The following is a 23,067-nucleotide window of genomic DNA, read 5'->3' on the forward strand; positions in this document are numbered from 1 at the left end:
TGACCTCTACACACTCCCTGTCACCCAGAGATCCGACAGGAAATTGACGTCGGCACTGGATCTTGTTCAGCATGTTGTCCGGAATCCGAGAAAACCTCTCATTCTGGCGGACGATTTCCCAAGCTTCCGGTTCGGAAGGAAATGAGCAGGGACGCTTCATGGTACTACACGCCTTACACGCGCTAACAGCGAGGCTGTTAGCTGGACTCGGAAGCGACGTGGGTGTCAATCGCAGTGATTTCAAGAGAACGAAACGGTACGCCTTACGAGTTGGAGGACGCGTCCCTATCACACCTGATCTTTCTTCTTCTACAGAAGTCGCAACTCGTCCTGTTTGCGCTGCTGTTTGATCCAGAACTAAACGTGGAGGGCGGAGCCCCAGTAGATTCCTGTACTGTTCTCAACATCGCTTGAGAGTGGTCTTACGATGATTTTGTCGTTCGGAAAGTTGATCGCTGTATTCTATCTAATCAGAACCAGAATATCAGTGCATTCAAGGTGACGTGTATCAACAACCCCTAAAACGCGATTCGATATGGCTGCATTGACTTGTCAAATGCAATGAAAGGTGGAAAGAACCACACCCAAAACCCCTAAAAGTCCACTTCAAACTCAGCATAAAGGATAGCAGGCTTCTGACACTAGACCAAAACGATGAAATACTCGGATCCCGATCGAGAGACAGTCAAGACACCGTCCACTCTCTGAGATTATACACAGTACCTATTGATAGCTGGGGGGCCGGAGAAGACCGACGAAACCTCCACCTTGCGGGCTCCACTTTTCCCGGCCCGAGCAGCCAGCCTCATTGTCCAATCCGTCGCCATCGATGAGGTAAGCTGAAATATATAAATTGAGATGCTATGAATAGTTCGCCCATCTCTGTCTCTCGGCCAATTGAACGTCTATACTATATCGAATCGAAGATGCCTCGATCAATCAAGTTGTCAGACGGTAAATCCATTCCTGCCATTGGGTGGGGCAACGGCACAGGTGGACTTTTTGGGAACCATGATCCAGCCATTACTAGTGGTGTTGAGGCCTTGAAGGCTGGTATATACCACATAGATACGGCAGAGGGTTACAAGACCGAGCAAGCTACATTTGAAGCTATCAAGCAAGCGGGGGTCAAGAGGGAAGATGTCTGGATCACCACGAAGAGTGAGTACTATAGCTATGGGCTGACGAGTGATTTTGCTGACGCATCGTTTAGTCTCCAGTACCAGTATGTCCCATCCACTTCCTCATTACCCCCCAATCCTAGTGTACAGCCGAACGGCAAGCTGATGATGGCATATCAACAAAGACATATCCCCCGATCGCGAAGTGATCCGATCCAACGTGTTGGAAAGGATCGAGAAACTAGGCTCCAAGCCCGATTTACTTCTTATACATTTTCCTACTGTCCCTCAACAAGGTACGACCGGTCAGTTCTGGACGATCTTAGAGGAATTGGTACATGATGGTACCCTTGAAGGAGTGAGCTTGGGAGTGAGCAATTTCCGTCCTCAAGATCTGGAGGATGTATTCAAGGTGGCGACGATCAAACCTGTTGTTAATCGTAAGTCTTGCTTCTCCACCAGCAGTATCACACTATGACAATGGACGTACGAATGCTAAGCTCTGAGTCACGTTGCAGAATTGGAATACCATCCCTACGTTCTCGAACACCTCCAACCCGTTCTCGATCTCGGAGAGAAGCACGGTATCATCACCGAATCCTATGGCCTATTGACCCCACTACTTCGACATCCCACCGGAGGACCTATCAAGTCTGTTTTGGAGAAGATCGCTAAACGAATTTCCGGCGAAACTGGAAAAGAGATTGATCTCGCTTCGGTATTGACATTGTGGGCGATACAGAAGAACGTCGTCGTCGTTACTTCATCAAGAAACCCGGTGAATCTGAAGAAAATATCTGAAATTGACTCGTTGCCGGAATTGAGTCAAGATGAGATACGGGAGATTGAAGAGGCAGGAAGAAAAGTCCATTTTAGGCATTACAAGGTATGTGCATGCTCTCACGTATTCAAACCTTGAATTCTGATCGACTGATCAATTGATATCACTGCCTTCAGATGCACATGACCAAAGATTACCCTAATCCTGAACTTCCCGAAGATCTCTGATATCATTCCGATAGTCATAGTCTGTAGCGTAGTTGTCAGTCAACAGGATGAAAGTGCATAACGATGACAAATCTCTTAAGGGAAAGAACTGACATTATGCGTGTCTGCCGTCACCTGGCTGAAGGGATTGGCGCAGCAGTTGTGGCGGAGACACAGTATTCTGCGAATGGCATTACATATTTGATAGCGTATTGCTGTTATTTGTTGTCTGCCTCGAAAATCATATTGCCCTTTCAAAGTTAAGGTAAAACCGTTGAGATGTGTAGAAGTCAGCAAAGACATCGATCATGAAAGTGTATCGTAACCAGAATGGTGAAGATGACTTATCCGACCACTTTCATACTGATGGATTGATGGTAGTCAAGTAGACGTCATCATTGATGCAAAACGCTACTCTATATGGCCTCGACAACAGTAGCACTAGAGATCAGCACACATGTCATGATAACTTGTCTTCAACTCTAATTCCTTTTTTTTTTTTTTTCTTTTCTTTTCTTCTAGTTTCTCACGTACCTCATTCTTCAGACCAACCTAGATGTCAACGGACAGCTGCAATACATCCCCGAAATCCTCATAGTGAGTCATCGTGGATCTCACTAACGATCAATTTGACATTATTACACACACTCAAGACCGAGAGCTGACGAGATATCCCACAAATTCCAATCCTCAAACCCATTCACAGCGCACCAAAATGAAACGATCCCCCTCTCCTTCACATAGCAATACCGCCACTTCCCCTTCCTCTACTGGACCTTCCTCGAAAGAGAATGTAGACAAGAAATCTCATATCGCACCCAATAAGAAACCCAAACCCACGCCGCCCAGTACTCCCAAACAGACCAAATCCGACCCTTCCTCCGCCTCACCCTCGAACTCCCATTGGACACCTGACAAGAGGGAGCAATTCCTCGATGGATCATCTCGTTAGGTCTGAAGAGCTGTAATGTCGATGAGATGTGTGAAGAGGTGAGTGGGAACGATTATCTCTCTCGACACACATAGACCTCCAGTGGAAAGAACCGCACCGTGCGCTGACGTGAGATTGTTATAACATTGTACGTTCAGTTCGGTCTCACCAAACTTCAATTCAAAAATGCCACTCAAGCAGGGAGAAAAGGTAATCTGAGAGATAAAGCTTGTAAAGGTCTCAGAGGCGATTAGGTTCCCCACTACATAATACAATATGATGGATGCATGAGACTTCTATATCGAGATTGGATAAATTATATGAAATATATTCTACAAATCACTCCTGATCTTATCATGAATCCTTCAAGTCAACTTACATACCAGCAGTGACCTTCTTCTCACCCTTGAATCGAGGGTAGAACAGTTGACTGAGAAGTAAGTTCCCACCTTTAGCTGCTCTAACCATTCCTCCTGGGACTTGCCAGGTTCCTGCGACGGGAAAGGTGAGTGTTCCGGATCCCTTTTCTGGACCTAGGGGGATCATCTGTACGACCGCGAAGGGGAGTGTCAGCACTAACATCAATAGAGGGATTGGAAACAGGTAGAACGCATCTTGCTCTATGCTCATCAGACGAGAAGAAGAAGCGAAAGGGGCCATGGATGACTGTTAGTGGAGGAAAGCAGAACTCACCATAGCTGCTAATGATGGTCGAACGTATTTCTTGAGCGCCTTGCCCTTGATCTCGTTAATAATACTAAAGGTCATGACAGCGTATCAGTAATTGTGGAGATGTCATCGAATTTTCGGATATACCGCATGGACTCACTTCACTGAACATCCCTTGGCATCGTAATCTGCACCCATATACGTCTTCCAGCCAGGGGTGGAACAGCAATCACCGATAGCGTAGTAATTCTTGGTAAGGGGTGATTGCGAGTTTTCAGAGGTGACCTGCCGATGATGAAGCAGACATCAGCTTTCAGTCAAAGATACAAAGTTCACTCGGGTTTCCCTCAACGTCCGCTGCTTGTAGACAATTTTATGACACTCACTCTCAGATATTCGTCCACCCCTACCATACCAGAGATCAAAGCGTCCTTATCCGCCTGCTGTACCAAGCCCACATTCGGTTTATTCCCAATACTGACGAACACGTAATCCGCTTCTAGTGTTTTCCCAGATTGCAATTTCACCTTCTTCACCCCATCTTGCAATCCGAATGATCCTGACCAATCTTCGGCCGATGTTTGTTCCGCTGGGATCTCGACTTTATCATTGAGGATCAGATCGATCTTGGAATCTGCCAAGAGTTTTTCCAGGGTGACGGAGAGTTTGGGTAAAGTGGGTGGAGAAGAGTAAGAGTGGGCTTTCCCCTTTGGATCTGGCGCGGTGGCTTGGGGGTGTAAGACGGATGAGAGGGAGTGGACGATGGTTATGGATTTATCGGGGTAGTTGGCTCGGATTTCCTATGGGTACCCTTGCATCAGCGTGACATTCTCTTCAGAACTGAGGGAACCAGTATCACGAAGACGGTCAATAGAGATAAGCCACTCACACCTGCCATCTCCAACCCCACCGCACCACCACCGATAATAACAATCTTCTGGGCTTGCTTGATCTCCCCCTGAGTCTTGATCAACACATCATGGTATCCTTGTTTGCTCGAATCAGCGGGTGGTCGCATGGGACTGGGTTGTTGAGCACCGGTCGACAAGATACATTTCTACGGGACATGGTGGTTAGCACAGACAGGTACAAGCAAGTCAAGTGTATTCTCGGGGAAGAGCGATGCGGCGAATAAGAAGAGGTCATAGCGTGTTTCATTTGTGATTTCAGGTGGGGTGGGTGTAGTTCCATGATGAATCTCGGAAGCAATTCGACTGATACTCACAAAGAAGGGAACCTCATTGGATCCTTCAAACAGCTTTTCCAATACTATCGAGTTCTCCTTGAGCTCGACCACTTTATTGGGGACGACCAATTTATGGTTCGAATTCTTGGGGAAGACGGTTTCTTGCGATAACGGTACGGTGATCCTCTTTTCCCAGCCTAGATTGCCAGTCCAAATCATCGATCAGCTCGCCTGCTTGCGACTCAGTGCTTGAGGGGCAAGTGCTCACCTGGTACTACGGCGGCTCTCAGCGAAGCGATGGGCCAGAAAGCGTAATCGAGCGCATCGATCAAGATGATTCGGTGCGTGGTAGGTAGGCTTGGTGAGAGGTAATTGGCGAGTTGTTGACCTGCCGACGAGGCTGAGATATCGATGTATTCAGTCAGCTTATAGTGCTGACAGAAAGGTATGAAGAAGGGGGACATTGAACCCACCACCAACGATAACGATATTCTTGAACTTGGACATGTTCTGCTCTGCGGGCGGGGTCGACATGGTTGATCGAGTGTGATATGACAATGATCCAGTGGATGAGATGTTCGGTTGTAAAGTATGGTGTGCGAAGGATCGTAATGATTCAAAGAAAGAGAGATAGATAGATAGAATGAGATCAAGTCAATCAATCAGCCATTCCAATCATTCCGTGAGAAGTGATATCGAGATGTTGATTATTGGATTATCCATAAACTCACAGTATCAAAGGAAATGCCGTAAAGGGGTAGTCGTAAGTAAAATACGAGTTTTGAGTACTCGTATTCTCGATCGTATCTCCAAGCAATCAAGCCATGCATCGTCCCCCCTTGGGTGTATTACCTCGTATATATAGTGAGCGTGCTCGGTGATCATGCCCAGAAACAGTCCGGTAGCTCGGTTTTCACACCAACAGCTTGGTCTTGTTTGTATGGATGTTTATGTGTGTTACAGATTGAACCACCGTCAATGTCGATCCCGATTAAATACCCTGATCGAATATCACCACACTTACTGCATTCACCGTGAAACCGAGGAGATGACCGAACATCGGCTCTCGTGGGAAAGTAGTAGATTTGTTATTTGTGTGGTTGGTGTTTTGCCGATAAAAGCGAGCAATTAGCTCAGTTATTTAGCCGATACGAGTTGAGCATGTGGGTTGTTACGAATCAGATACTACGTATAATCCGAGTCATAGATAACGAATACGAGTAAATATACGAGTCATACGGGAAATATCACGATACTCGAGTATGGGGTGATCACATACGAACAGCTGAAAACTGGAGATATTTGTCAACTAGTAATAGATAATCTATCACAAACTTCGACCCACCCGACACTCGTTCATACCCATATCAACCATGTCATCCCCCCAGCTCCAATTCCACCTCCTCAACGCCTTCGTCGTCGACTCAAACCCTCACAGCGGGAACCAAGCTGCCGTAGTCCTTTTCTCCGATCCGTCAGATCACCGAGCAGAAGACGAGAAATGGATGACCTCTGTAGCTAGGGATTTCGGTTTCTCAGAGACTGCTTATCTAGTCCCTCTCGCACTGGATGAGAAGGGAGATAAAGGGGAATGGGGTTTGAGGTGGTTCACTCCTGAGGTGGTGAGTCTGCTCAATCTCTAGTCTTCACGACGTTGTATCATCTGCTCCTTATGGTGTCAACGGACCGGCCGATAAGCCTGATATACGTGTTGAACTGGAACTAATTACATTCTATTGTGTATATAGGAAGTCACCCTATGCGGCCACGCGACCCTCGCCTCGTCCAAAGTCCTCTTCTCCCTCAATCCGGCTCTACAACTCATCACCTTCCAAACTCGTTTCAGCGGTACCCTCACAGCTAGGCGAGTGGGCCAAGAGGAGGTGGAAATTTCATTACCTACCTTATCGAACGAGGTCATTTCGAAGTTCGGAAGTACCACATCCAACGATGATGAGACGAGGGCTTTGGAAGGGGCCTTTGGGCTTGATAGAGGTGGGGTAGTGGGTGTGGAGGAAATTGATTTTAGTGGGAATAGATGTTTGATCGTTCAGCTTTCTCAGGGGGTGGATGTGGAGAAGATCAGGGTGGATATAAAAGCTTTGGTGCGTGCTCTGTTACGATCTCAGTCTCAACCTTATCATCTGAGGAGATGAGAGTTAATGGATTGATGCTTTGTTAGGTCGCCATAACCGGATGCGCAGTCATTACCCAGGTGGATAATTCCAAATCCATCGAGACAGGAGAATTGCACATAAATTCAAGGGTATTTGGTCCAGCACTGGGAGTAGATGAGGATCCTGTGGTGAGTCCTTCGGCCGCCCAAGCTCAGACTTGAAGTCCACGATTGATATCTGACCATACATCTCATTTCATATAGACTGGCTCCTCTCACGCCCACTTGACGGGGTACTACCTCCTTTCTCAAGCTACTGCTCAAGCGTACATCCCCAAAGAGCTGCTTGCGAAGGTATCTTCGCCGAAAGAACTCACAGTGATAGGACATCAGAGATCTTCAAGAGGAGGTTTGTTGAAGTGTCAATTAGATGCGGAAGATCAAGGGAAGGTGAAGATTGTAGGGAATGCGTTTGAGTTTGGTAGAGGTACTTTGAATTTGTAATCGTTAAACCCACAATGCAATGACTTCGTGAGAATGCGTGCCGCAGTCCAAATCGGCCGTTCAATACATCAAGGTCATCATGCCCATTAGTGGAGTATGTACATCTTTAGTCCATTACAAGAATATACAAAATAGCCATGACATGCCTATCGTCTGCTAAACACCATCAATTATATCTTCGCCTTCAACAACAACCAGCAGCATCATTATACTATATCTTATTCCCTTCACCAGAGTGCGATCCAAGCGTAGGCGTAGGCGTCCCACCATGCTCATCCTTCAATCGCTCCTCCAAATCCCCATTATTGACTATCTTCCCGTCAGCATTGCTGGAAGGTATCACCGTTCCAGTGGGAGTAGGCGTAGTAGCCGAAGAGGGAGTATTGGTGCTGGGTTCGGTGGATGCCTTACCTACGAACCAGGCGGGCACCCAACCTCTTTCACCTGTATCTGATTTGATGCTATGGTATGAAGGCGGGTCAGTTTTCGTGCATCGGTTTCAGCAAGAAACAAAAGCGGTAGCTTACGTGTAACTCCTATTACCCATTGTTCAAGAGAAGATTGTAGATCAAGTCAAGTCAACATGCTATGCTATTCACTATCATCGATCAAGAGGCTGGACCCACCAATGACAATATTTCTTGTACACCCTGACTTTATCTCCCTCCTTCAAACTCAATTCGGCATCTCCTTTCGCTTCATAATCCATCAATACGTTCCCTGCGTAACTCGACGAGATAATAGCGGATGGAGGGAGAGGTGATAAGCCAGGATATGGTGCAATATCGCCTGAAGGATGGGGAGAGACCAGTGAGATGGGCTGGGAAAGCTCGAGAAGGCAGCCTGGAGCGGAGGGTTGGGCGTAAGCATGTCTGAAACACGAATGACAATCGTACATATCCGTAGAGGTGTTTGCCAGAGCTTATGCAAGGGCAATGTGCTAGCTATAGGAGAGCATTTACTCACCTGCAGGTACCCATCCCTGAGTCGGATCACTCGATTTACCCAACCCATCTGGATCTTTCTGCACGATATACCACCCCTTCGCCTTGGACAGTATAACATAGGTTGATCCACTACATCCATATCCCCGTCGATTCCTTTGGATCAGCTCTCCTTTCACCTCGCTATATCTCAGAACAAAACACTCACACAGCAACATTGAACTCGTCTTGTCTATCAGCGATATACCTGATCAATGTCAACTAATTAACAAAACCGATCCGATCCCAGTCAAACAAGACCAAAGACTTACGGATAGATAGCCACTGCATAAGTGACATTAACGACATTCCCATCTTTATCTACCATCGTTCCGGTTGTATTACCCGGTTGTAAGTTCATCAGTCCATTCGTAGCTGGGTGTCTGGAGGTCGAAGCCGAAGCTGAAGAGTCAAAAGATGAATCCTTCAATCCTGGGGAGGGTATTTCGGGGAAATTGCCATTGGGCGTATCTCCCTCTGCATTTAATCTACCTGAGGGTTGGAGGTTGGCTTTGGTAGGTGAGATGGAAGTGTCAGAGGAAGGTTTGATCTTGGGTAGGACGTTGGCGGTGGTATTGGGTGGTAGACCTAGTTTTTGGGCTTGTTTTTGTTGGGCTACTGCTATAGGAGATCTGATATCTTTCTGTGATTGGGAGATAGCATATTAGCTATTATTCTTTCGGCCATGAATATTGTGTGTGGGAGCCTTCCACAAGGGCCATATTCTGGATCAAAATTCAATGTGTGAAAGCCACTCACGATATGTCGAAGCATGAATACTGGTCTATGTCCACTTTCCTTCAATTTCTGGAACAACAACAACGGTTTCTCGTCATAGCTCAGACATCGTTCTATGATCATGCAAGGATCATCAGCTCGTCTTCCCCATCCCCTTTCCGTCGTCTCCTGGCATTTGAACGATGTCTCGGTGATTGTCATGACCATAACCTCACTCACCAGTATTATCAAAACAGATGAACAAAGCATACAATTTCCAATCATCATTAATCTTATACTTCTTCAGCGCAGCAGGTAACACCTTCCAACAAGGATCTTCGAGCGTCACTCTAAATGATTTAGCTGCACTTCGAGCCTCAGCGTTGGCCTGCGATTTGGCTCGTTCAGATGGTGCGCCCGCTCCCGCCGGGCCAGTGGGACTGGGCCCAGAGGTAGGTTGACCTGTATTTCTAGGAGCGCTCAGCGATTGTTGTTGGGATTGCGAGGCGATTGGAGGAGGCGACGTGACTGAGCTGGAGCTTGATACCGGACCTGAACTTAGGAGTCTGGTCAGAGGTGGTGGTTGGATGGGATTGGGTCGGGAATGAGCCTTGTCTTCGGGTCTAGCTTGATTCTGATTCTGGGCTAAAGGCGATTCGAAAGGATAGGAAGAGGTGACGGTAGTGGGTGTGAAGCTATCTTGGAATGTCGGTGTGTCGGAGGTCTGTGGGACTGGCTGATTGGTGTTATTGGATGCTGTGGAGGACGCGAGGGAGGAGGGGAAGACGGTAGATGCACGACGATTCGTTCGGCTTGGACCCTGTTGGAGTGATCACCGGGAATCAGCTATCAGCAAACTGCCTTGCGGTGCTTGGATTGAGGTAGTGGTATGAAATGCAAGATAATACAAGACCCGAACTGCACTCACAGCCTCACCCTCCTCACCATCACTCCCCCTCTCCTTGAAATCCTTCCACTTCAGACTCCCTGATCGACCAAGATTCGACTTCCCCTCCATACCAGGTATCCCACGAACCTCCCCTTCCGCAGAGTGAGGTTGTGTAGGTACGGGTATACCGTTTTCTTCGAATGCAGATAACATCCTCATCTGTTCTCTCTCGAGATGTATCAGACGTTCCTCTATCGCACCAACAATACAAATATCCAAGTAAGCTGGACAATCGAACAAGTATGGATGATCGCATGTATATTGGCTCACGCTGTTCATGTATCATATCCAGTAGTTTCTCTACGTTACTCTGAGTGACTTTCTCGTTCTCTTCCGCATCTGCGTTGTCATGATCATCATCAGCTTGACTGTCGAATATAGAGGGACCATCAAAATATAATGGAACGGGAACGAGCCAACCCACCTTGAGGCTTCCAATCATCCTCACCAAACTCAACCCCCTGCTCCTTCTTCAGCTCCCAGACTGCTCTTAAGAGATTCAACCTATGTCCCAGACTTGCCATACCTAGATCTTGGAGGGCTGAGTGGTCCATCACGGATAGTACATCGCCTGTTATTCCGTGTTCTGATATCACCAATACACGAAATGTCAGCATAAGAACTATGACTCGTATTATACATGACTGTATCGTGATTTGTGCATATCAAAGTGGGAAGGGGACTGAAGGAAGCAGTTGGAATGATTTAAGAACGAAGAGAGAGGAAACTCAAACTCACCATAAATTACATCCTCGTATTTGCCTAACCCCAGATCAGATAGATAGGACTGAACGGCAGCTTCATCCCATTCTAAAAGAGACAAACCCGGACTTGCTGATATGGGCGAAGTGACAGACATGTTGGGGTGTCTGCTTTAGGGTGAGGGCGATCAATGGTACTGAGTTCGATGTAGCAGAGGGACGAAATGTCGAGGAGGATCAATCGGAGGTGGGGAAAGAGATTAGGGCAATGATTGATCTTGTGTAGTTGACCTCGTCTTCTCTGGATGTGTAACCTGGTATGACAATGATGAGGGGTCGACACGCTCAGGTGATTGAGAGATGAGTAGATGGAAGTTGGATGACGTCGAGGGATCTTTGCTTTGTTGTTTTTCGTGTTGCTGTTAAACTGAAGGATCCTTTATTCCTCTTAAATATGATTGATCATGTATATCGATGTATGCAGTTTTCTTTCTTGAGCCTATCTGATGAATGAGATATACCATAGACCCGTTTAATCTCCCTCCCCTCTGCGAGATATCTCTGATTCACTGATATAAGATTACAGTCTGCTTTTGCTGTCACCTCCTATTCCAGATTGGTACCTTACACCCAAATCCAGATTTCTACAATGAGTTTTTGTTCCTGTTACCGTGATTTCCTCTGTGCCATTCACTCGATCGTTGAGGTTTAATGTACCTTGCGAACGTGAATGAGTGATGCGATGAATGATGATGAAACGGGTGTCTACTGCAGTAGTATGGTGGTTAAACTAGTGGTATATATGAAACATGACATCCCACTCTTCATGGTTGTTTTGAAACCTACTACCCACACGTCAGTTGGACTACTTGCTAGTACTCGTAGTGGCGTACAGTATCGGTGGCGTCCTTCAAGGTATTCACAGGAATAATCTTCCTTTGTCATCCAGATGCATACGATGAAATCAGACAATAGCGCTCAATATAGGAAAGGGCATCGCAGTGGATGATACATGCGTATTATAGTTTCATACAGATACACTACGAATCATTCACTGCGACTGTCCAACCTGATACAACCTCCTCATCTCATCACCCACTTCCAACCTCCTCTTCCCCTCCAGGTAATGCATAGCTTCAGCATACGTCGATGGAATCACAGTCCTACCTATGGGTTTATCATCCTCTTTCGCCATAGTGAAGAAGAAGGTGTTGGTCTCCCTTCGGACCTAGTCGAACAACCTGCTCAACATCTCTATACTTCCTTGAAGAGAAGGGACAATCACTCACCCCCGTGTCGACCTCCTCCACCTCAGCTCTTACCATTATATGCACCTTTGCTTCTCCATCAGGACCCTCGTGAGGTTTGGTGGTCTTGACTACTTTCGATGATAATCGCAATACCGCTCCGATTGGTACAGGTAATCGGAAAGTAATTTGATCAAGAGCTAGGAACCGCATAGGTGCTTGAGAGAACAAGGCGGCATTGGTGAAGCATAGTTCACTGATATTTTATCAGCACTACCCCCTGTACAACATATCCAGACACGAACAATCGAGGTCTATGACTTACAACGCCTGTAGGGAGTGCAAATTGTCATCAGCAGTGGGACTTGCAATTAGACGGGGAGACTTACCAGACGCATCAGGATACCTCCAAATACCTTTCCATGCAAATTTCGATCTTGCGGGAACATCAGCTGTACAGTTTGTATCTGATAGACCAGTCAGATATTATCACCTCATCATTGGATCTTACGAAGTTGAAGAGATAACTGACCTCGGTATCTTGCATGGGTACGACCTGTTCACCGTCCACTTCCTCTTTTGTCGACACTTGCAACATCAATTTATGCAACTCTTCAGCTTCGGCGGAAGACGGCTAGTATCATAACAGTGGGTATCAGCTTAAATACATTTTGGCGTTGCGTGTATTGACTGGGACATACCGGCACTTTATCCAACGCAGCCATAGCACTTGTCTTCCGTCGCTTCTGATGTTCTGTCCACAGCGGCTCAATTCAGTATACTCTCCCTTCTGTAGCTCAGAAAAAGCAAAACGAAGGTGTGCTCACCTTCACCAATAGCCCATAACACTTTCTCCTCTTCACTCTCCACCAACAGCCTGGGCACCTGCCTAGCCTTATGCGTCTTCGAGTCCCTACAGACCATCGCGAATCTACCCAACATAAGAGTCTTGTCGTGTCCAGATTGTTCGGATGGTTTATGCCCTTCCATCTTGACTACTACTTCCAACGAAGACCTTCCTGTCCAAGTGACGAATCCGGAAAATTTCAGATCTCTAAGTATACGAAGCAACAATCAGCGACTGACACGTAGAAGATATATCATACGTCCTGCACCCATAGTAACAGAAATAAGTGAGGCGACAATAAGCGAAAGACATACCTCACATTCTCCCTATTCAGCCTTCCAAACATGTCTAACCTATCGGCACTAGCTGTAGCAAGGTACAAACCAGCTCTGGAAGATGACTCGTGGAATGCTTGAGCCTCGGTCGATTGGGAGGCTTTAGGAGTGGGTAGACAATGTCGGTAGGCTACCGCTCCAGCTAGCGAATCGAGGTCTGTCGCAAATCACGGTCGGAAGCTATCGCTCTCCGACTGACTGAGGAGGACGGTGTGCTAACTTACGTTCAAGTAATTTGCCCATTCCTATAGCAATAGATATGATCATCAATACATCGTTGTGCAATATGTGCATTCAGTATTGTATAAGGAAGGAAGGATTGACAACAATACTCACTAAACCCTCCCGAGGTATTAACATACCTCTCATACAACTTCGCATCGCTCGCCAGCGGGAGATCGAAGCTCGTAAAACTCTCACTCATATGTCTAGGTCTGAGTAGCTCTTCCTCAGTAAATGGTTCTGCTGAGGATGTATGAGGGTCTACAGAGCAGGTATCACCCTGTGAGGCTAGATCAGGCGACTGGGAGGATAGCCACGGCGCGGGGAGGGCTCGCATTACTAGTGGGGAGGGGTGGTGGATCGGTCCGGAGGATGATTCTGCGAGGTTGACATGAGATGACATTAGCTCATTGGAGCTCAAACGACACTTGCCCCCGTCTATAGCCCAACTGATCACTTACGAGCGATTGACGTCGTCAACTTATCAATCTCATTGAGGGTATACAGCTGTTGACTCGGTGTAGGAGATGCAGTCTTGGAGGTTGATGCCGAGGAGGAGTTGTACCGTATCATGGACTGTAAGGGCGTATGACGGCATGGTCGAGGTATACTCGACTGAGCTGATCGTAGAGATGTCCGAAGGATAGATGTAGACATGGTAGGTTGAATGAAGCGACAGATGTGTAGCTCTGAGAAACTGATTTCTTAGAGTGAGTCTTCCCTTATGTATGTATACACTGAGCAAGGTGGTGCTGTGAGTGAAAGACGATGTACTGATAATATATGACTGCTCAAATCAGCACTTGCATATCTGACTCGAAGATAGAAGAGCAATAGCGACTTGTCAACATTCTCCCCATCTATGACGGCATGATTCCCCCTGTCCGGCGGTCCGTGCCGCTTTGTGAAGTTCCGTGCCTGCATCTGATCGGCGCTGTCGGGGACTGCATTCGGATGCGGAGATGCTCCAGTCGACGACGATGAAGACGGTGTTCCGTTGACGAGCAGATGAGATCTGATTTTGGAGTTGAGGGATCGTGAAGGCAATTTGATGATGTGAGTAGTGTGTGCTTGATGGCAGTACCGTCGGGTATCCCGTATGATATCAGTACATACTGCAGTCTCCATGTAATGAGATCGACCTTGATCTCCACTTATGTACTGCTATTACACCAGATCCTAAACTAGTTGCTATGCATGTTCTGCTGAAACCACTGAGCAATTGTGATCGATCAAATGGTGCATGATCAGATGACATAGGAGCAAGAGCGATAGCAAAGCCATATGCATCATACAGAAGACACCTTTGTTCTCTTTTCCCGAACGCACTCTCAAAATTCCACTTTTCTCAAACTCGCTTCTTCACTCCTACTATGTCTATACTTTGCAGTCCAGTATGGAATTGTTCATTCCTGGCATATCTATCACATCCATAGTCACAACCCTCACTCATCAATCCATTGCGAGCTCAAGCTGTATCGTTTCTTCCGACCTTGTAGGCAAAGATCGATATCACTGTCAATTTCCCCAGCGAGATTTGAAGGGCGACCTGATACACATATCTTTTCATTCAGTTTCAAACGAGAAGAAGCACGGTGTACTATCGGTGAAAGTACGACCATCTAGAGGACTAGTACGCAGGGGATGGACGAAGTTGAAGTTGAATGAAGGGACTGGCCATTCAGCTTACAGGCTTCATGTGAGTCCTCACTGCATTGACGTGATCATGTGAGCTTGACTGATATGTCATGGTTGGTCAAAAGGCAGAACAAGACGATGGATCGACCAAAGACGTAATTATCATCTACGAGAAACCAGATACAGCCAACTTCCTCTCACGTATACCTGATGATACACATCTGGGCGAGATCACTCTGCCTGGGACGCACGAGTCTTGTGCATTATACGGGTGTGAGTGCAGGGGGATCCCATCCTCTTACATGCTGATGGTTCCGTGACTGGTCAGATCCAATATCACAATGTCAACAGCCCAGTACACCGATTGAACAGCAATTGCTAGACGGTATACGATTCTTGGACGTGAGGTTGAGGGTGGTAGGCGATGAGCTTCTGAGTGAGCGCAAGCATAGGTTTCTTACCCATCTCTGCATACCCATAATCGTCAGATCTAGCACCCCAAGCAGACCCAAAAGTGTTATATGCTGAAGCATTGAATCAAAGTGTATCATGGTCCTCGACCTCAGCGGTCTACTCTCCCCCTCCTCCTGGCAGTACTCCACAATTTCCTAGCAATCCACCCTACCGAAACCTTCATCCTCTCTATCAAAGAGGAGACACCACCCTGGCATCCGCATTTCTCCCAAATCCTGTACAAAGCTTTCGAACCATTCTTAGACCGTTGGTTTTTAGAGGAGCGGATACCCACCTTGGGCGAAGTGAGGGGTAAAGGTCTATTGTTAACTAGGTTTGATAGGGATCAAGATGGACAGGGAATGTGGGAGAAGGGGATGGGTATACATCCTTATACGTGGCCTGATTCGAGGAAGGAGGGATTTGAGTGGGATTGTAATGGCACAAAGGTCAGAACTCAGGACTGGTATGTTGTATCGCACCTTCACCTTCCACAGCGAATTCATTATTGCAGAGTACTGCTGGGCTCTTGAGCTTACGTGTCGCGCTTAGGTATCGTGTACATACCTTTCTGGAGATACCAGAAAAAATCAATGCGGTGAGCTCAACCCCCAGCCCATAAATCAAGATTGGCTAGCTAATCCGTTGATTGTGATAGATAACCACCCATCTCACACCCACTCTCAACCCCCCACCGAGTCCAACATTCACACTATCCTTCTTCACCGCCTCCTACTTCCCTCTCTCGCTTCCAACAATCATAGCCAAAGGATTCGGTATTCCCTCCTGGGGATTGGGAGTGGAGGGAGTCAATTCGAGGATGTGTAAGTGGCTTTTAGAGCGTATGGCGAATGGAGAGAGGGTCAGAGCTTGTTTGCCTATGGACTTTTATAGGCAGTGTGCGGGTGAGGAAGGGTTGGCGGAGCTGTTGGTTCAGATGAATTTCATAGGGCATGATCAATAGGATGCGAAGTATATCTCGGGGAATATGGTCTGTTGTAACATGTTGTATCTCTAAATACGGATTATATGGTGTAACTTTTTGACAGTAAGATATATCTTCAGTCAACCCTACTTTGCTCTGGTCGCAAATCTGGATTGCACCAGGTCTAAGCGATCAACCTCTTCTCCTCATCATTCACCTCATCCGCCAACCTTACTCCCCCTCTACTCCACCCAAACAACCCTACAACCCAATTCCACAATCCCTTAAGTCTACTCCAAAGCCCAACATCCGTTTCCTTCCTAATCGCTTCAATGGAAGTAACCACCACCCCAAAATCACCATGCTGTTTCCCAAAATCGCTCCTACACATAATCGACAACTCATATATCAACCCCGGATCCAGCGGTACCCACCGTTCATCTCCCTCCGGAATCTTCCTACCCCGATAGGTAGCCTGGAACTCGTTCCACCTAAACTCCCTCTTCTCCTCCCTCTCCTCGCTGGAGTGGGGGAGGGAGAAGGTGACCTCATATGTCAGTTGAGCTTCTCTAGGTGGACCTGGGGTTTTGGGGTGTTTTGGTATGTTAGCTGTTGGTGTTGTCTTTAATACGAAGGTATAATCCCTGGGGGTCTTTTCGGTGTAGTGCGTTTTGGGGTCGGGTAGGTATGATATAGAGATGCCGGAGTATGAGAGGGAAGGGAGTCGGAGTGGTGAGGGACCATAGCGGTAGGATTGGGAGGCGAAACCTGCTCCTCCGAGGGTTGATATGTCTCATCACGAAGGAAAGTCAGATCAAGGGTTATATCATACAGCCTGGGTATGGGGATGATCGATCTGGAGTAGGACGATTGGATGACTATGGAGATAGCGAGCTACTCACCTAGGTTACCCCAGAATCTCGCTCCAGTCTCTTCCTCCCCCTTCACTGGATTCTGTACTTTCAGATCTACCTTGTCGAGATGAGAGATACTTGATCCTCCTCTTACGCGATCATCTACCGCTCGCCAGTGGTCGAAGTGCCATGGTGGGAAGATAGTCTGGTTGGAGGGCATAGTGGTGAGTTTCCTGATGTACCGTGTGAATTTTGATCAGACTGAGGGTTGGATCATACGATGTATCTGACTGCTACTTATCCCAGCTATAAGAGATCACTGACCGAATAGGGATGGGATGGGATGGGATGGATGGGATAGAATACAGCAAGGTAGTCACTCTCGCTGCCGAATCAAATAACCGCATAACGTCATCGATCGTCAATCTGCATTGTGGCGTGGCATGCCTTAGGAAATTGTCATACAAACAATCACAATCAACATGATATCGTCTTACGTGCTTGCTCACTCGAGAAGTATGTCAAGTTTCGAAAGATGCCATATATTTTATATGCGTATCTCGTCCACCTTCTTTGGCTCAAGATGCACATATTAAGGCGACAACAATCGAGGTGGAGACGGGTTGATTCTCTATAACATCAGCCCAATAGCCAACCCTTCACATAACGCTTTCGAAACTACCTTGCACTGCTTGATGTCATGCTGATGTCAAGGCCTAGAAACACTTACCTGTTTCGTCTACGCAAGGATTGTTGAGACCTTGATCCTCCTTCTCCAGAACAGTGATAGTCCCCATGCACAGCCTCCTTCGACACCGTCGAAGCTCTAAAGCACCGCTTGATGTCATCCTGCCGTCAACACACCCAAGCGACTATTTACACACGTCTGCTTCTCTCGCATAGGTAGAGTCTGGAACTTATGAGCTTGATGATCCTTTCACCGCCGAGCTATGAAGATGAAGATAGATGCTGAAACTCTTATAAGTATCTATGCCTCTTTTGACATATCGCAAACGTGTGTGATCCAGACACTGCATGATGTCATGCTGACGTCGAAAGGCTAAAAGGACCGGATAAACATCTTTGCTTCTTTTCCATATGCAGAGTCTCGACTGTTGAAGAATAGATCATCCTTCCAATTCCGAGTCATGACGTTGAAGACGAGCGCTGAAACAGTCAGATACACCTGTCTCTTCTTTGACATATTGCGAGTGTGTTTTGCTCAGCCCCTGCGATGTTGTGGGCTCCCTCACCAGGGTCATCGAGCCATATGCGATAACACGCCGCCCAGTAGTGTATATAAAGCTAGCTTCGAAATCAAAAATATCACCATTTCCTTCATCCAATCTCAGTCACACATATTCAGTATCAACTCTGGTGAAACGACTCGATGTGCCCAATCGCAATTCTTCCTGGCGCTCACGTCCAAGCAGGCTTTATGTCAAGCTCGAGGAAAGCGGCCGGACCTATGTTCTATTGGAACAAACCATCAATCGGGATGAAGGAAACGTCACATCAACATGGGGCCGATTGACTGATGCCTCTAAGGCTATGGATACTAGTCGATTTGCTACCGTGGTGAGGGACCGTGGCGCCAGCTTAGAGATGGCTAGGGTCTTTGGGCTGGACGGTCGATTGGGTCTTGACACGATTAACAGAGACACGAACATAGATGAAGAGGTCACAGTGACAAGAAGGACTGCTCGGGAAGATGACGGTGGAGAGGTTAGTTGCCTTTGTGCGTACATGGACATGCCAGATAATATGGACTTAGGTCTGATCAAAGCGCCATCGGACCGGGAATTATATCTCCAAAGGCCCAAAACGGATCCCTCTTCCGCTTTGAGCGATGGGCTTAATGAGCTTGATATAGGTTCATCGTCTATAGATATACGCTTAGATCTATCGTATTTATAACCAACCCTCGTCGGTGGAGTGAGACGTGCCACGGAGGCAGGATGTCTCGTGCTGCTCCTATCGCCTAAAGGTTATTCATCTATTGACTGGAATTGTGCTTATCGTCTCAAGTACACTGTACCTCATACAGTTTTCGAAAAAAGCTGTTCTCCCGGAAGTAGATTAGAGCTTAGTACGGCTTACACTCAAGCCATCATCACTGATCATGATGGAAACTTCACAAACTGAATGAAACTTGCAGGTTTTTACAATTCCCCCTTCCTTTTCATTTCATGAGGTCATGCTTACATCTGTTCGTATGCCACCTTGGTGTCATATTAGAATTTTACCCAAGACAGAGTGCATCATGTATATGACCATACAATTATACGTGAAAAAGAAGGCGTTATCTTAAGATATGACGAAATACCCCTCTAGAATATTTCATACGAGAGACCCATTGTCATAAGAACCGTGCGGATAGTCACGTTCTGGAGACTTTGAACAGGTCCTGTATGCATCCAGTCGTAGTCCAAATGCAGGTGGGCATGCGTCATGTACGATCCCTTGTAGACACACTGAGACACATTGCACGTCATCAAACGCAGAAAATCTTTTACACACTGAGGTACCACCTTTCATTACACCCTTTGTGGACGTGGCCTTTCATGATTACGATTGACCGTGTCAAGTGCGGAAGTCCAAAGTCATCTGCAGCTATAGATACCCAATTCAAGCATATAAAAACGACATTTCGAGACATGTCGTCCATTTCTTCGCCACTTTCCAATCTAACTCCATTTCAACACCCAACTTCCGATCATATCTTCCACTACCATACGCCCCGAATAACGATGTCCGTACCATCAACCAAAGATGATCCCAATCAATACAAACATAATCCGGCGGTCGAAGCCAGGTTGAAACTCTGGAAAGCCCCCAGATGCACGCAGGGTCCCGACGTGAGTGACACTGACACCGAATGCAATGCACCCAGCCGAGCTGATGTTTTATCGTCAACTGATGATGCGTATGGCTCTCGCAGGGCTCATTAAGAATGATTCCCGAAAAGCAGACGCGGTATTTAGATCCATCCACCAAAAAGGTACTTAGATGTAGAGCTGTTACCTCTGAAAGATCCGGCCCTCCTAGTGATGCTGGGGTGAGTTGACTTTTCGGACCTGCTCCTCGACCATAACAAGAGCGCTCACTTCCTCTTTTCTTCTATGAATGATGGCGTATAGACTCGTGAAGTGCGCGAAGATATCTTTTCGGATATGCCCCAAACCTCAGAATGTGCTGGTTCGCCTCCTACCAGCGGTCGACACCGAACTGGTTGGTCGTCAGGCCCGGGACCATCTTGGGGACAGTCCCGTGATACTTCTGGTGCTCCTCGTGGACATGTTCCAACTTCCGGCTTCTTTTCACGACCACCATCCAATGCACCTGATCAACCTTGGGGGGGTTCGTCACTAAAATATGCAGGAACCACAGATCTAGGATATAATCCTGGCAAAGTAAGCTTTATAGATAACCCTGTGAGTATCCATCAAACGTCCCGATCAGACCTCATGACTGATATGAAGCTCCACGCAGAAAGCGATCCACGGAGTTTATCAACCACCACCTTCTTACGCTTCTTGCGTCTCGTCGGCCAATTCGCAAAGCACTCTGATCCCCGCCCCTGCCACTCAGTCTTCTGCTGCTGCTCAACGTACGTTCATCCTCTTAGGGCAAACAATCGATCACGACGTAGGCCGAGTCTGGTCCACATGGGCCGACACAGGCCCGACTAATCCTGCGAATTCAAGTGTCAATGCCATCTCTGTTCAGTCACCTTCGATGGACATTTTGGAGCGACTGAAGGTATTCAACGTCAATGGGAATCTACCATCCGAACAAATCGATGGCATTGATACATCTAGAACCGTCGTGACCGATAGACCCATGAGCGACGAAGATTGTAGTAATGTCCAAAGCGTTCTGCCCTACAGAATAACAGGATTTAGCAAATTCCCAAACTGTGGTATCGATGTCCCAGACAATCACAATGATCTTTATATCCCTGTCTCCGCGTACCAGCCCGGTGGATATCCCACCTCTACCGGTTGTAGTCACGGCTTTTCAGACATTGAACAAGCGTCGATGAACGATCCAAATTTCCAAGAATGGTATGGACGAAGCAGGAGACGCGTATCTTTCCGCCCTTCCCCTGTATCCTACAGATCATCCGACAACCCGCAAAGCTCTTCGGGAGGTTCCAACACCAACACAAACCGATCATGCTTCTCCTCAGCACTCAAGAGCGTTGGGTCAATGCTGTCCACTGCAAATTCATACATGTCCAATGTCTGCTCAACAGGCACTTCGGCAGAGGCAGCCAGACGCTCGGCACAACATACTCTGGCTAACGGTCTTGCCAACGCCAGTACGACCCCATCGAATCTCTCCTCAGCAAGTCGTTCAATGCTGTCCAATGCCAAACCAATGATTTCCGATCTCTACTCGAAAACCTCTTCGGCAGCGAGCGATGCTTGTTCGGCAGCCGAATATTCGGCACGACATAGTCTGGCTAATGGTCTTGAAGCGGTGTCGAGGTTCTTTGCGTCTCCTTCGAGCAATACTAGACAAAGTAGATAGGTGGATTGATACGTGAGTGTTGTTGGTATGCACGTGTTGAGGATATATCGAACCTTGCCGGAGATGGAAGCCGTTATTGAGCAATCGAATTGGTAGGTCGTCAGGGTAGCAAAGGATATTTGCTTGTTGTGTTGTCTTGATAACGACGGTTGCAAACGAGTGTCCAAAAACCGTCCATCGATCGATACTTGCGCGTCTCTGAGTTGCTTGATTGGTATCCTGGTGAGGTTGGACAAAGACCAATAGTCATTAGTAATTTCTATATTATTCAGCATGAGTCGGATCACATATAAAAGGGTACCTACCCACTTTAAATGACTGCATCGTATGGCCCATCACTCTTGTTCAGCCTATTTACTCACGCAAATATACTCCTAAACAATTTGATCGCATAAACGACAGACACCCGCACCATGAGATTCTCTATCACCTCCCTGATCTTCACTCTCACACTCATTATGTCGTCGGTGACAGCTCTTCAGCCTGGAGATGTACCTGTCAACGTCGCCGTCCGCATGGAGAAGTGAGTTATCAGCGATCACTACATTATACTCTTATTCTCCAGCTTGGCCGAATGTCCAGACTGACGACGTTCTGGTTGGAATGTAGTGGAGAATTGAAACACTTCTACGAGAAAGACGCCATCGATTATTACAAGTGAGTTCTGTTTTCCCGTGTGCTCCTTGAAGCAGCAAATAGATATTGGACTGATGAGACCATTCGCTCAGGAAACGAGCAGAAGTGGCTGAAGCCGAGCTTGAACTTGCCAAACGACAAGATATCGAAAGTGACTCGTACCCCGTTTCCAACGATGGGTCAGGATTGAAAGCTTTGTGAGTGCGAAGGCAAACTAGCTATTGCGCATTGCTGATCAGATACACACTCTTCGTCAATTTCAGCAAAGGAGCTGGTACCGCTTAGAATGGCGATAGTTCATGTCAATAATGGAAGTGATACATGGTTATGCGATGTGTAAATTATGCTATGTACAATACGAATGTGACAGAAGAAGAGACAAAAACATGCATGATGATGATTGATACCCTTGACCCAAGAACCCCCTTTTCTCCTTTTCGAATATCGTCCCGGCGGCATACCCCGCTTTTATCAGTGGTATGATAGTGGAAAAAGAGGGATCGATCATTA

General features: G+C 47.0%; 10 protein-coding genes across 10 annotated transcripts; 6 read left to right on the forward strand and 4 right to left on the reverse strand.

Annotated features, from left to right (window-relative positions):
• Positions 1-926: 926 nt before the first annotated feature.
• Positions 927-2,129, forward strand: I302_104071 (uncharacterized protein; the record flags this gene model as incomplete). The annotated part of the gene is made up of 4 exons (XM_019189434.1): positions 927-1,161; positions 1,307-1,561; positions 1,640-2,007; positions 2,079-2,129. The coding sequence occupies 4 exons, from the start codon at positions 927-929 to the stop codon at positions 2,127-2,129; spliced, it is 909 nt and encodes a 302-aa protein (XP_019048996.1).
• Positions 2,130-2,823: 694 nt separating this feature from the next.
• Positions 2,824-3,060, forward strand: I302_104072 (uncharacterized protein; the record flags this gene model as incomplete). The annotated part of the gene is made up of 1 exon (XM_019189435.1): positions 2,824-3,060. One exon carries the CDS (start codon positions 2,824-2,826, stop codon positions 3,058-3,060), a length of 237 nt encoding a protein of 78 aa, XP_019048997.1.
• A 354-nt stretch (positions 3,061-3,414) lies between these two features.
• Positions 3,415-5,428, reverse strand: I302_104073 (uncharacterized protein; the record flags this gene model as incomplete). Its single annotated transcript, XM_019189436.1, has 8 exons — positions 3,415-3,585; positions 3,733-3,796; positions 3,869-3,993; positions 4,095-4,508; positions 4,598-4,765; positions 4,934-5,091; positions 5,163-5,294; positions 5,368-5,428. 8 exons carry the CDS (start codon positions 5,426-5,428, stop codon positions 3,415-3,417), a joined length of 1,293 nt encoding a protein of 430 aa, XP_019048998.1.
• An 839-nt stretch (positions 5,429-6,267) lies between these two features.
• I302_104074 (uncharacterized protein) lies at positions 6,268-7,514 on the forward strand (the record flags this gene model as incomplete). Its single annotated transcript, XM_019189437.1, has 4 exons — positions 6,268-6,516; positions 6,643-6,999; positions 7,077-7,199; positions 7,275-7,514. 4 exons carry the CDS (start codon positions 6,268-6,270, stop codon positions 7,512-7,514), a joined length of 969 nt encoding a protein of 322 aa, XP_019048999.1.
• Positions 7,515-7,725: 211 nt separating this feature from the next.
• I302_104075 (uncharacterized protein) lies at positions 7,726-11,022 on the reverse strand (the record flags this gene model as incomplete). The annotated part of the gene is made up of 11 exons (XM_065869792.1): positions 7,726-7,975; positions 8,141-8,357; positions 8,481-8,590; positions 8,667-8,705; positions 8,770-9,140; positions 9,257-9,348; positions 9,455-10,034; positions 10,143-10,354; positions 10,434-10,502; positions 10,588-10,749; positions 10,902-11,022. 11 exons carry the CDS (start codon positions 11,020-11,022, stop codon positions 7,726-7,728), a joined length of 2,223 nt encoding a protein of 740 aa, XP_065725864.1.
• An 893-nt stretch (positions 11,023-11,915) lies between these two features.
• Positions 11,916-14,172, reverse strand: I302_104076 (uncharacterized protein; the record flags this gene model as incomplete). Its single annotated transcript, XM_065869793.1, has 11 exons — positions 11,916-12,092; positions 12,154-12,367; positions 12,417-12,441; positions 12,506-12,578; positions 12,644-12,745; positions 12,813-12,865; positions 12,939-13,165; positions 13,273-13,450; positions 13,518-13,538; positions 13,630-13,893; positions 13,977-14,172. 11 exons carry the CDS (start codon positions 14,170-14,172, stop codon positions 11,916-11,918), a joined length of 1,530 nt encoding a protein of 509 aa, XP_065725865.1.
• A 739-nt stretch (positions 14,173-14,911) lies between these two features.
• On the forward strand, positions 14,912-16,570 carry I302_104077 (uncharacterized protein; the record flags this gene model as incomplete). Its single annotated transcript, XM_065869794.1, has 6 exons — positions 14,912-15,214; positions 15,279-15,426; positions 15,482-15,589; positions 15,697-16,072; positions 16,159-16,204; positions 16,265-16,570. The coding sequence occupies 6 exons, from the start codon at positions 14,912-14,914 to the stop codon at positions 16,568-16,570; spliced, it is 1,287 nt and encodes a 428-aa protein (XP_065725866.1).
• A 145-nt stretch (positions 16,571-16,715) lies between these two features.
• Positions 16,716-17,605, reverse strand: I302_104078 (uncharacterized protein; the record flags this gene model as incomplete). The annotated part of the gene is made up of 2 exons (XM_019189441.1): positions 16,716-17,323; positions 17,434-17,605. 2 exons carry the CDS (start codon positions 17,603-17,605, stop codon positions 16,716-16,718), a joined length of 780 nt encoding a protein of 259 aa, XP_019049003.1.
• Positions 17,606-20,135: 2,530 nt separating this feature from the next.
• On the forward strand, positions 20,136-21,921 carry I302_104079 (uncharacterized protein; the record flags this gene model as incomplete). The annotated part of the gene is made up of 4 exons (XM_019189442.1): positions 20,136-20,243; positions 20,327-20,443; positions 20,526-20,819; positions 20,878-21,921. 4 exons carry the CDS (start codon positions 20,136-20,138, stop codon positions 21,919-21,921), a joined length of 1,563 nt encoding a protein of 520 aa, XP_019049004.1.
• A 413-nt stretch (positions 21,922-22,334) lies between these two features.
• I302_104080 (uncharacterized protein) lies at positions 22,335-22,842 on the forward strand (the record flags this gene model as incomplete). The annotated part of the gene is made up of 4 exons (XM_065869795.1): positions 22,335-22,444; positions 22,531-22,578; positions 22,650-22,754; positions 22,821-22,842. 4 exons carry the CDS (start codon positions 22,335-22,337, stop codon positions 22,840-22,842), a joined length of 285 nt encoding a protein of 94 aa, XP_065725867.1.
• Positions 22,843-23,067: the final 225 nt, after the last annotated feature.

Source organism: Kwoniella bestiolae, chromosome 2, assembly GCF_000512585.2.
Source record: "Kwoniella bestiolae CBS 10118 chromosome 2, complete sequence".
NCBI lineage: Eukaryota > Fungi > Basidiomycota > Tremellomycetes > Tremellales > Cryptococcaceae > Kwoniella > Kwoniella bestiolae.